Source organism: Sus scrofa, chromosome 4 (genome assembly GCF_000003025.6).
Source record: "Sus scrofa isolate TJ Tabasco breed Duroc chromosome 4, Sscrofa11.1, whole genome shotgun sequence".
In the NCBI taxonomy this organism is placed as follows: domain Eukaryota; kingdom Metazoa; phylum Chordata; class Mammalia; order Artiodactyla; family Suidae; genus Sus; species Sus scrofa.
The window spans coordinates 8,157,693-8,169,937 of NC_010446.5; the positions used below are offsets into that span (position 1 = coordinate 8,157,693).

Below are 12,245 nucleotides of genomic sequence, written 5' to 3' on the forward strand. Positions count from 1 at the left end.
TTGGTCTCAGTTCAAATGAGACGACGTGGGAACACATTTTATGACACGCCCCGGAAATGACAGGCTGTTCACCAGCTCCACCTGCTCTGGCTTTGTTTAATTGTGTGTATGTGTAATGGGAGTGGGGGGAGAGAGAGAGAGAGGGTTTTACATGGAACGACTTGCCTTCATAAGTACGTCTCTCAGGAGGCGAATGATAAAATCAGCTGCTTATCTGGCGACCCATATCAACCAAGAGCCGAGGTGCTAATTCTGCAACCTTGCGTCTCCGCCCTCTCACACTCCATCGGGTCCTGCCAATTCTGCTTCGTAAAGGGTTCGTGGATGTCTCCCCTCACTGCCACCACCCAGGCCTCACTGTCTCACCCTGAACACTGTCCCAGCCTAAGTCACTGTCCAACTTCCTTACAGAACAGGCACAGGAGGATCTTTCTGACACAAGATGAGACCGCGTCACGCTGGGGCCTACTCTCGATGGAGCCCTGCTTCCGGTGCCACCATAAACCTCTGTCTCTGTCTCCTGCGAGAGGGCAGGATCCTTGCCTCTCCAGCGCCCAGCACAGGGCCTGGGGCACAGAGGAAGCTCTATGCATATTTGTTGGAAGGAAACAGCAGCCTGGGAGCCAAACCTCAGGAGGAGGATGAAGACACAGTTTGGTGTCTCCCAGGAATTATCTCCAAGGAAGAAATCTGAGTCACCAATGCTTCTCTGCAGGTAGAGCCTTTATTGAAAGTGAGTGGCTGTGTAGGAGAATAAGCTGCCCAGGGTGGCAGCTGGCAGGGGGGGGGGCTCCCCAGGGGCTGTCACTTGCTGTAGCTCTTGGAAGCTAACTCCGGGAGCCCCAGGAGGTCTTCTGTCAGCCCAGGCCGGTCCTCTTCTTCACTCTCTGCTAAGGGCCCGTCCTCAGCTTCATCTGAAACAGGAGAGCCAAGGCTGGTCCAACCTGGATCAGGATTCCCCTCCCCCATCTCTTTCCCTTTGATCCACAGAGATTCCAGACTCCGAGGGGAGCTCCCTACTCATGCCATAAAGAGGGACATGGACCTATCACCTGGCTCTAGGGTCATGCTAAGGTCCAACGGGACTTGGGTTCAGCAACAGAGAACCTCAGTTTGTCAACCAAGAGAACCACTTGGCCTTGGAAGATAAATGCAGACTTGAAAGTCTAAAGTCTATGCTGGGCAAGGTCACTTCCCTGCTGATGGTTCCACCCTTACCCTCCCCACATGCAAAGCTCCTGTCAGGTGGAAAACCTCAGGCCCCACATCACCTCCTCCAGGAAGCCTTCCCAGACCACCCCACCCCCCGGGGAGAAGTGAGCCCTCCCTCCTTTTGAGATCTCACTAGTTTGGGGGCAGACTTTCATCTCAGCACCCGGAAAGCTGAAGGATGTCCCCTGGGTTATGCCCCTCACTCCCCTACTCTTCTGGAAGCTTCTGAAGGCACTGCATTGATCTCTACACTCCCAGTGCCGTCATTATGATTCATTTTCTTTCTTTAGCACTTTTGCAACAGGAAGTTCTCCTCAACAGGAAGAAGTGAAATGCCCCCTTCTTCCTTGGCTAGAAATCCCTCTGCAAGTCATTTCCCAGCCTCCAGGGGCGGCGAGCATAAGGTTCCAGATACTGCCTTCTCCCCCCGACACCAATGCTGCAGAGGGTCCCTACTCAACCCTCCCCGCCCTGGCCCCCCAGGGTCTTCTTCCTGTGCCCCCCTTACTTCCTCTGCCATCCCCCATCAGAACAGGAGGCCCTTGACAAAGAGGAGCTCCCCCCACCCGGCTGTGCCCATGGCACCCCCGTGACCCAGCGACCCTGGCTCCCTACCTGCCGAGGCCTTCAGAGACAAGATGTACTTGGACCAGAAGGAGCAGTCGGCCTTTTTCAGGCCCTGTCGATTGGGGAGCAGGACACTGAGCTCCTTGTAGCTCTCTGCCCCGTCTCCCGGGACAAAATCGGGCCAGGGGGCTGCAAATTCAGGTGCTTTCCTGGAGAACTCATGAGGGTAGTTGGGATTTCTGGGAAAGTGAGAAGACATTTCCATGAGGGAACATTGTCTTTCATCATTTGGGATCACTTCCCACATGGCCTCTGAGGACCAAGTCACACATCTTCAGGTGTCAGACCAGGAGCTGAACCTGCCCAATCTGATTCCAGGGTTGTTGGTTTTTTTTTTTTTTTTTTTTTTTTTTTTAGGGACGAACCCTGGGCATATGGAGGCTCCCAGGCTAGGGGTTGAATCAGAGCTGTAGCTGCCGGCCTACACTACAGCCACAGGTCTGCAACCTACACCACAGCTCATGGCGATGCCAGATCCCCGACCTGCTGAGCGAGGCCAGGGATTGAACCTACATCCTCATAGATACCAGTCAGGTCCTTAACCCGCTGAGCCACGACACAAACTCCTGTCCTGCTTTTAATGATGGCTGGGGTTTCGTGTTTCAGACTGTCCGTAGCTCACAGCTGGACCGTGACTTTTTTACCTTCTACTTTTTCCAGGGGCCTGAGCCCCGTGCTAGTGACCACTGCTTGTCTGGCAGAAAGGGAGACGGGTAAACCGCAGGGTGGAAGGGACAGCCGGAACAGTCCTGGAAGTGGGAACAGCGAGTGTGCTAGTTGGGCTAGAATAGAGGTCTGGCAGAGGCAGCATAGACAAGAACGGGTCCTGAGCACTGCAACTGACTTTGATCATGTAGGCAGAGGTTCTCCCTCTGGGGAAATTTTGTCTTCCAACGGGCATTGGGCAATGTCTGAGATATACATATATATTTGGCCGTGCCCAAGGCATATGGAAATTCCCAGGCCAGGGGTCGAACTTACATCACAGCAGTGACCTGAGCTGCTGTAGTTAGATCCTAAACCCACTGCACCACAAGGGAATTCTGTGGCCGAGATATTTTTGATCTCACAACTGGAATAGGGGTGAGGTGCTCCCAGCATCCTGTGGGTGGAGACCAGAGCAGAGGGTGCACAGGATGGCCCCACCGCAAAGACTCATCCAGCCCAGTGCCAACGTGCCGAGGGTGCGGGCGTCTGATCTGGAGCCGACGGATGTGGCTGAACACGGGAGTGTATGACTGGGATGCTTCTTTCCCAAGACCAACCTACACAAGGGTGGTTTTGGCTCGAAGGGGGAGACCGAGCTGGGGTGGGGGGTGGGGGGGGCCACACAGACACACACACACACAGACACACACACACAGACACACACACACACACACACACAGACACACACACACACACACACACACACACACACACAGACACACACACACACACACACACACACACTATAGCCTCCGGCACACGTGGTCCACTCACCCAGATCGGACGAAGTTGGAAAAGTACTGCATGATTTTCAGGGAGAGGCTTTTCTCCTCCTGGGTAAACTGCCCCTCGTAGGCGGGGTAGAAGGGGAGCCCGAAGGCATAGCGGACATCGGCCAGCAGTTCCAGGCTGCAAAACACAGGCAAAGAAGAAGGAGCAAGAGTTAAGAGAAAAATAAACTGCCGGGAGAACCAAACGACATGAACCCTATGTTCATGCCGCAGTGAAGATGCTTTTCTCTGTATGTTTGGGATTCCTGGCTGGCGCTTAGTTTAGTGGAGGTTCTGCTTGGCTTCTTGTCCAATGGGGCAGATCCACGGCACAAATCCAGGATGGAGCAGACCCAGTGCTGAGCGCTTAACTCTCTGGGAATGTCTGTGAGCACGTTTCCAAGAGGAGGTCCTTTTGACCACAGTCCAACCACGGCACTTATAGTATTGACTAGACAGGTGCTTGTTCGACCCCTTCTAACCCCGTCTCTGTGCCAGTCCTCGTTCATCCATGGCTTATACTCCCCCGAGCTTCGAGGTGGACCTTCATCCCGGGACCCCATCCTGGTGCAGCGCCTGGCACATAGCTGGCCAATAATACGTAGGCTGTGAGCAGAGTCCCTTCGTGACTCAGTGGTTAACAAACCCAACCAGGATCCATGAGGTTGCAGGTTCCATCCTTGGCCTTGCTCAGTAGGTTAAGGATCCCATGTTGCTGTGAGCTGTGGTGTAGGCTGCAGATGCAGCTTGGATCCCATGTTGCTGTGGCTGTGGCATAGGCCGGCAGCTGCAGCTCAGATTCCACCCCTAGCCTGGCAATGTCCATATGCTGCGGGTGCAGCCCTAAGAAGCAAAAAAAAAAAAAAAAAAAGTATGCTGTGACCAACTGAATAGCTAATAAGCAGCAGGCAGGAGGGACTAAAGACCTGGACGCCAGGTGAGCAGTTTAAGTGGACTGAGCTGGCACTGCACAGACTGCGCGTGGCCCTCGGGGCCGTGGGGGTCGAGCACTGGGAGAGAAGCTGCGGGGACTTTACAGTTGTGTGGCGTTTGTCTCCGGTGTCCGGGAGGTAAGCTGTGTCACACCTAACACGAGTGTCTCTGTTTAGGGCAGGGGCTGGCCACACTGGGCCTCCCGTACACGTGGCCCCACTCAGCCGTCTTAGCGGGGCTCTGGCCATGCAGAGGCCAACCATGTGACTTCGGGGGACGGGTTTGGCTCACACGGGAACAGTCAACGTGGGGACTGCGATTAGCCACACAGGCCGACAATCACGCAATCCACCAAGTCTCTGTAAGGGGGTCCCAGTAAAACCTCTGAACACCAAGTTTAGGGGGGGCCTTCCTGGGTGGCACCCTCCGTGTGCACTGTCACGATCAACACCCAGAGAGCAACCCCTCCCGATTCCACGGGGAGAAGACACAGAGCTTGGCGCGCGGAACCCCCTGGGCCCTGCGCTCGGCTGCCCCCCTTCCTTCGTCTGATCTTAATCTGCATCCTTGCCCCCAGATAACCTCAACCACGGTGCTCCGTGAGGCCTGTGCGTCTCTCTGGTGAATTCTCAACCAGGAGGGTGGTTTGGGGAAACCCCCTCAACTTGCACTTGGCTCCAGAAATGAACGGGTCTTGTGTGGAGACGGGGCTCTCGGACCTTGCAATTGGCCCAACTTATCACCAGAGCCAGTCTCTAATTCTGCAGACAAGAAAAATGAAGTCCAGAGAGGTTTCCTGACCTCCGCAGAGACACGCGGTAACTCGAACAGCAGGTGGATCCGGGACGTTGCTTAGGAAGCATGATGCCAGCGAAGGGTATGGAGGGGCCAGGGGCACTGTCCCCGGGCCTTGGCTCCTCCACTTTCAAGCCGGGTGACTTCTCGAAAATTACGTGACCTCCCTGCTTCCCTATCCATGGAATGAGTATAAACACCTACCGGGCAGGGCTGTGGTGAAGCTGGAAGAAGATGGTGTGTGCAGCAGGCAGCCAGGTGCTCCAAAGCCCAGCCTTCTCATCCACCTCCTCCTCACCCACCCTCCACTTCCTGATGCAATCAGCATCTTTAAGGTAACAGCCGCATCTCTGAGCAGCGGTACAGAGTGCCCCGTAATTCTCATCTGTGCTGGCGTAATGGGCAGATATACCCAGGGGACACATGTGCTGAGAAAGGGCTCAGGCTAGGAAGCCACTGGATAAAGGCAACTTGCAAAGAGATTAAACTACTGCAAAGCAAGATGCAATGTTCAGTGACTAGACAGAGGGGCTCCGGCTCAGAGCAATTCATTGTGATGAGCTCAGAGCAGGAAAGGGGACCCTGAAGGTCAGGGATGTGAGAGGGGACAGTCGAACCAAGAAGGCATCTTCTCTGCTGTCCCTCAGCTCAGGCTGGGACCGTGGTGACCCACAGGCATGGGGCTGGGGCTGGATGCTGGGCACCCAGCTCAGCCTGGGGACTCTGAGGGGCTCATGAGCCGGAACCCCTCTTGTGACCTTAAGAATTAGTTCACGGGGCCAGCAGCAGGGCACAGAAGAAGCGATACGCCCCTGAGTCACTCAGCGGAGATCTCGCTCTGTCCCTTGTCACCCATGTAACTTTGGATGAGTCATTTGATTTTTCTGAAGCTTGGCTTCCTCATCGTGAAATACAGACCAGAGCAGCCGTTACGTGTGGATGCTATTTAAAGCAAGTGTTTCACAAACGCCGGGCTACTGTGACGACGGCTATTCTGTGTCAGGACTGGGCGCCTCCATTGGAAGGCGTAGGAAGGTCACAAGGCAGGGTGAGCCGTCCTGGACATAGGGCACTCGGTTAGGATGGAGAGAATGACAGTCCCAAAGGGTGATGTCTCTGCAGCTGCTGTCCAGTACCCCGACCTCCTTAGAGCAGCTGTAAGCTTGCCTGCTTTCCTGAGCAGGAGCGGGAAGCACCAGTGGCATCAGAATGTATAGATCCCTGGAAGCAGGTGCCTTGCTCAGTGTCCGAAGTCTCCACAGTCAAGCTCAGATGGGAGCCCAGGGTCTGTGGCTGCCCAGCTGGCCTGTTCAGCTGCCAGCTATTCTCAGCGACTATTCACAGCTACTGTTTCCACAGCTCCCAATGATGCACCAGGGACCCTGGGTGGTCTCTGATCCACCAGGAAGTATCTGTCTCACCTGCATAGTTTCCAGGCCATGACCCAAAGCTCAGAAAGGTGAAGTGACACGGGGGATCCAGGGTCTCAAGCCATCTCCCAGGCCCCAAACTCTGTCTTTGTCTACACTTCCGTGGGCAGTAAGCAGGGTATTAATGCCCTCATTTCTGTCTTTTTTAAAAAAATTTTTTTACAGCTACACCTGTGGCATATGGAAGTACCTGAGCTAGGGATTGAATCCCAGCCAAATCTGTGACCTACACCACAGCTCACAGCAATGCCGGATTCCCTGACTCACTGAGCAAAGCCAGAGATCAAAAAGTCAGATTCATTTCTGCTGTGCCACAAGGGGAACTCCAATGCCCCAATTTCCTTTTTCTTTTTCTTTTTTTTTTCTTTTCTTTTTAGAGCTGCACCCACAGCATATGTAGTTCCCAGGCTAGGGGTCAAATCGGAGCTGCAGCCGTCAGCCTACACCACAGCCACAGCAACGCCAGACCTGAGCCACGTCTGCGACCTGCACCACTGCTCACGGCAACGCTGGATCCTTAACCCACTGAGCAAGGCCAGGGATCGAACCCACAACCTCATGGTCCCAGTCGGATTTGTTTCTGCTGTGCCACGACGGGAACTCCCCCAATTTCTTAATGATGATCTATAAAGAGAAAGGGAACACAAGACAAAAAATGCCAGGAAGACAGACATTATATCAGGGGCGATAAAAATCTCTCACCCATACCTGAGGCTGGCAGTTTCCAAGTCACTTTCACCCTTATCATCTCGAGAGCCCTGTGAGGAGATGTCACTGGAGTCATTCCTAGAGTTTCACCCTGGAGGGACTGAGGCTCAAAGAGGCCATCTCCCTGTCGAGGACCCGAAACTGCTAAGCGGTGATGCCGGGACCAGGTGTTCAAGTCCAAGACCCGCTGTCCTCTGGGTCGTGTTGGTGGGTTTCCTCCACTAGCACCGCCCTGCCCTGGCCGGGCGAGGTCTGTCACATCAGTGGCTACAGAGGAACCCGAGAAGCCCCGAGTCCCAGGGTGGGCCTCTCCTGGGTGGGCCCCTTCTCTCCACTGCCCCCCTCAGAGCCTGCCCACCCCCCCACACACACACGGTACAAGGGAACCAGCCTGTTTCTCGGAAGGTCCTGCAGAGAAAGTGGCTGTATTCCCTTCCTACCACTGTCCTAAGACGTACCACAAATAAGTGGCTAAAAACCACGCGAATGCGCTATCTCACAGGTCCCAGGAGTGGAAGGCCCGCAATGGGTCTCCGTGGCCCCATCGAGTGGTCAGCAGGCTCTGGTCCTTCGGGAGTCTCTGCGGGGGAACCTGCTCCCTGCTTCTCAGGGGTGGTGGCAGGACTCCGTTCTCGAGGGGAAGGGCCCAGGTTCCCGTTCTCTCGCTGGCTGAGAACGGAAGGCCATTCCCCGTGCACGCGAGTTCGTGGTCTCACTCCGCCAAGCCGCCGCCGCCGGTCTGTCTGGCCCACGCCCCGGCCCCTCTCCTGCTCTGAGGCGCTCTCGTCGTCAGAGCGGGCCCACGTGGCTAATCCTGAACAAACTCCCATTGCAAGGTCCGTGACCTTTTGTTAATTTTAAAAAAATTTTGGATTTTTTTTTTGTTTTGCTTTTTAGGGTAGCACCCATGTCATATGGAGGTTCCTAGTTTAGGGGTCAAATTGGAGCTGCAGCCGCCGGCCTACCCCACAGCCACAGCAACACCGGATCCTTAATCCACTGAGCGAGGCCAGGGATCGAACCCACATCTTTAAGGACACTAGTTAGGTTCGTTACCACTGAGCCGTGACAGGAACTCCTTCAAGGTCCTGAATCGTCATCACCTCTGCCAAGACCCCCTGCCGAGTAAGGTGACACAGCCACAGGTTGGGGGACTGGGGTGTGGGCAGTGGGAGGGGCCATCGTTCTGCCTCTTGCAGTGGCCGCGTCTACTCTTTCTTCCAAAGAAAAAGTTGCATCCCAAACGGTGTCGAGAACAGAGTTCAAAATCTGGCTCCGTCACTTAGTACCTGTGAAATCTTGGAAAAGATACATAACCTGTCTGGACCTCAGTGTTCTCATCTGCAAAATGGTGTCAGTCGCTCCTCCAAACACCAAATGAGGTTTCGCAACAGAACTTTTCCAATCTCTTACTCTGTGTCTGGCTCTTATGCCCATTCGTATTTTCCTTCTTCCCATGAGAATCACGGGAAAGCTGGAGAATGAAGGTCTCTGACTTGGGGGTTCCATGGCAGGGCTTCAGAGGAGCATGAGTCCCCTGAAATTAGGTGTAACATAGTGGGACAGTGTGTACGTGCATCCTTCCTGGGAGAGGCTTCAGAGCTCTCGCCACATGCATCCCGTTCTCAGGAGGCTCTGTGCTGCCGGTGTGACGGTCAATGCCTACCGATTGGCTCTGGCCAGTTGCTAGCGTCTCCCACCATAGGCGACGCCAGGCTCCCCAAGTGACGTCACAGGACATGGAGTTGGGAGAAGATGTGCATGAGCCAGACCACCACGGTCTGTGACCCCAAAGGTGACAGAGCACGGCTTTGGAAAAGGCCTGGCCTTGCAGCCCAGCTGATCTGTTTAACTTGAGAGCTGCTGTGTATGAGGACTTCGGCTTTGTTTTTTCCTTCGCAGGGCTGATCTTTATCAGGATGCTGGGGTTATTTTGAGCCGTTTAAGGCAGACATCTGGAGGAGGGCAGGCAGTGGGAGCCTCGGCAGAGGGCATTTGGGATCGGAGGACCGAGGCCTCGGTGAGTCTGGGCCTGACAGTCCCGGACTCTTTGGAGGAGGACAGGATTGCACTCAGCGTCAGCGGACACCCCAGGGACTGACGAGGTAGGAGGAGAGACTCACTGGCTGAGGGGCCGCTGGAGGCCGGGGGCAGACGGTTCGTGCCTTAGTTTCTTTGCTCTGTGCTGGGTGTGATCATCACTGATGCCTCATGTACTAGACCCGTGCTTGTCACTTCGGCGTGTGGTCATGCTGCTTTGATTTAGCTTTTGGTTGTCCTTTGTGGTCTTTGATAATAACGCCAAACTTCCCTAACCCGACAGGTACTCAATCTCTCTCAGAGCGGTTCTGGATCACCCCATGGCAGTGGGGTCTCAGAAAGCTCCTTGCCCTGGCTGCGTGAGCTGGGCTCAAACCCCACTTCCACCACTGGCTCTCTGAGCCTTGGTTTCTCTGTCTGTGAAATGGGTCTGAGCATCCCTGTTCAGCCTCCAGCCTCACTAATGCTTAGACACACTGGTGGATGGAAATCCCTCTAAAAATTAAAAATTGCCATCCAAGCATGGGCTACTGCTGTTGCTGTCAGGTTGGGACATTCAGTCAGAGTGTGGGAGGATCTGACCAGCCACACAGCCCAGGGGAAAACTAAGCGTGTGCTCCAGTTTCAGGATGTAGACAGAGCTTGGTGAGGGTAACGGCAAAACAGGGCATCAGGGCAAGACTGTGCTTGGGTCGCATCTTCTAAGGGCTACTGTGCACCTGCTCCGAACAGGTGCTGGGGGGAAAGAGGAAAAAGTCTGTCATTTTGTCACCAAGGTCATAGTCTAATGGGAAACACAGTAAGCCAACATTTAGGAAAATAAATTCTCAGGGTTCCCATTGTGGTGCAACCGAAATGAATCTGACTAGTATCCATGAGGATGTGGGTTCGATCCCTGGCCTCTCTCAGTGGGTCAGGGATCCAGTGTTGCCGTGAGCTGTGGTGTAGGTCGGTAGCTGTAGCTCTCATTTGATTCCTAGCCTGGGAACTTCCATATGCTGCAGGTGTGGCCCTAAAAAGACAAAAAGCAAATAAATAAATAAATAAATAAATAAATCTCTGAATTGCATAACAGATATCAAATGATAGAATTATTTACAAAACTTCATAAAAAGAGAGAAAATTGATACTACTGTTTCCGGCAAGGAAACGGCGAGGGGTCTGTGCAGAGTCAGAGGAAGTGTCGGTTGACTTGGGCTTTGAAAGGGGTGTCGGGGTCTCTAGCGAGCGGATGAAGTGGGACGGGTGTTTGGGCAGAGACTTGGGGCCCGTGGATCCCGGAGGAGGGGGTTCCGTGCTTGTCCAGAGGCTGGGGTGGGAGGGGCGGCTGGCACTGAGGAGTGAGGGCGGGGAGGGAGCTGCCGCGTCAGGCAACAGAGTCCCCGAAGCTCTGGGCCTCATCTATTACGAGAGTGCCTGACGTTAAAAAGGGAAATTGGATTTATTCCTGGTCCAGGAAAGTCAAAAGTTTGGGAACCGCTCAAGAGTGAGCTTGAGAAGGTCTTTAGGCTCCGGTCCCGTGAAAGGCGCGAGGATCGAGGCCGGAGGGACTGGGGCCCACATCTTTAAGAATGGGGGACATCGGCGGTTTCTACCAAGCCAGTTGCGAGCTGCATCTCTTTGGGGACCACAGCTGCAGAGGGGAGGGAAGAGAGGCTGAGACAGAAATCACAGGGTCGCTGCGATCGTCCGGCAGAGACACCAGGTTGGCTCTTTTTGCAGATGGTCCCGACCTTCCGGTCATCTGCTCATCTTAAAGCTGCTGGTGCGGATGTGCAGAGGCTAAGCCTGCGCTCCGGGAGGCCCAAAGCCGAAGCTACAGGTTTCAGAGACAGTTCACGTACCCGCTCCGGACCTGAGCTCAGCTTCGGGGATCAGGGAGGGGTCACCTGTGGACCTCAGGGCTGGTCAGGGAGCATGACGGAGGGGCGGTCCCCACAGGAACACACGTGACTGTTGGCCCTGCAGACAGTGACCTGAGCTGGGGGGGGGGAGGGAGTGGGTAGGATCTTACTTGACATAAACAAGCCTCACGTTCCCTTACGGAGGTGGTCCTTCACTGATGCTGGGTTGAAGAGGCCTGGCTGGGGGAGCCCGTCGCCGGATGGATGTGGGAGTCAGTTCCAGAAACTTTCTATCCCTGCTGTTTTTTCCCTCAGGAGGAAATTGGTTGACCTCCTCCCCATAAAATATACTCTTTTCTTATCTTTAGCCAGCATCTCTAGATAACTTCCTCCAGAGGAAACTAGGGAACACGGAGGAATAAAAGTTTTTCTGCTTCCCAGGCTTTTTTTTTTTCTTTTCCTGAGGGGTTGTTAAACAATTTACAATTCGAAGCCTACCAGGGTGCTTCTCTTTGGGCAAATCCAACAGGCAAAGTTCCGAGTCTGCCTCTGAATTCATTGAGAAGTAATGACATGCTTAGGCGTGCGTTTTACAGAAGGGTTCCCTAAGCTGTGACACCTTAAATACTGCAGCTCTGGCCCCCAATGAAATACTTGTAATCTTTCCATAACTCCCCAGAGCCCAGCAGAGCTGGATGATACATGGTTTGGCAACACAGGCGAAGCTTTCAACGGACGTGCTGGATTAACCTGGGTCTGCTATTCTCTACTAAGGCGTATCCACTGTTGCTCAGACAAGGCTGAGCTTTCCTGGCCCAATGCATCTCTTCTCACCAGGAAGTTATGTGTTTACCAAGAGCCAGCTGTGTTTCTCTCCAGCCTGTTTGTGTCAGTTAGAGGTCTCTTTGTAATTCTAGAGTGTAATTAAATTCATTACCTGTGTGGATGCCCCACTTTCAAGAAACCAAAACCGGACATCGCGGAGCTTACATTGTGGTTATGGTTTTGCAGAAATTCCAAAGGGAGAGCTTTAAACAGCATTCTCCTACTCAGACTTTTGACCCTGCACTAGAAGAATGGCAAACAAATGCACGTTTATAGGCTTAAGCGTTAAGATTAAATATCTAAGGCATATATACATATATATATATAATTTTTCAAAAGTTCCCATCTTAGTG

At 53.8% G+C, this 12,245-nt stretch overlaps 2 protein-coding genes across 3 annotated transcripts in view; one reads left to right on the top strand and one right to left on the bottom strand.

Moving 5' to 3' along the window:
- Positions 703–12,245, bottom strand: part of TG (thyroglobulin) — a 224,041-nt gene continuing 212,498 nt past the window's right edge. For both annotated transcript variants that reach the window (NM_001168418.1, XM_021088574.1), the window contains 3 exon segments: positions 703–914; positions 1,828–2,018; positions 3,322–3,456. In NM_001168418.1, coding sequence (NP_001161890.1) covers positions 805–914; positions 1,828–2,018; positions 3,322–3,456 — 436 coding nt within the window. In that variant the 3' untranslated portion in view covers positions 703–804.
- SLA (Src like adaptor) overlaps positions 9,137–12,245 on the top strand; it is an 80,568-nt gene continuing 77,459 nt past the window's right edge. Inside the window, exon 1 of the transcript XR_002343070.1 lies at positions 9,137–9,288. The gene's annotated coding sequence lies outside the window, so the exon portion shown is untranslated. The remainder of the gene's footprint in view (positions 9,289–12,245) is intronic.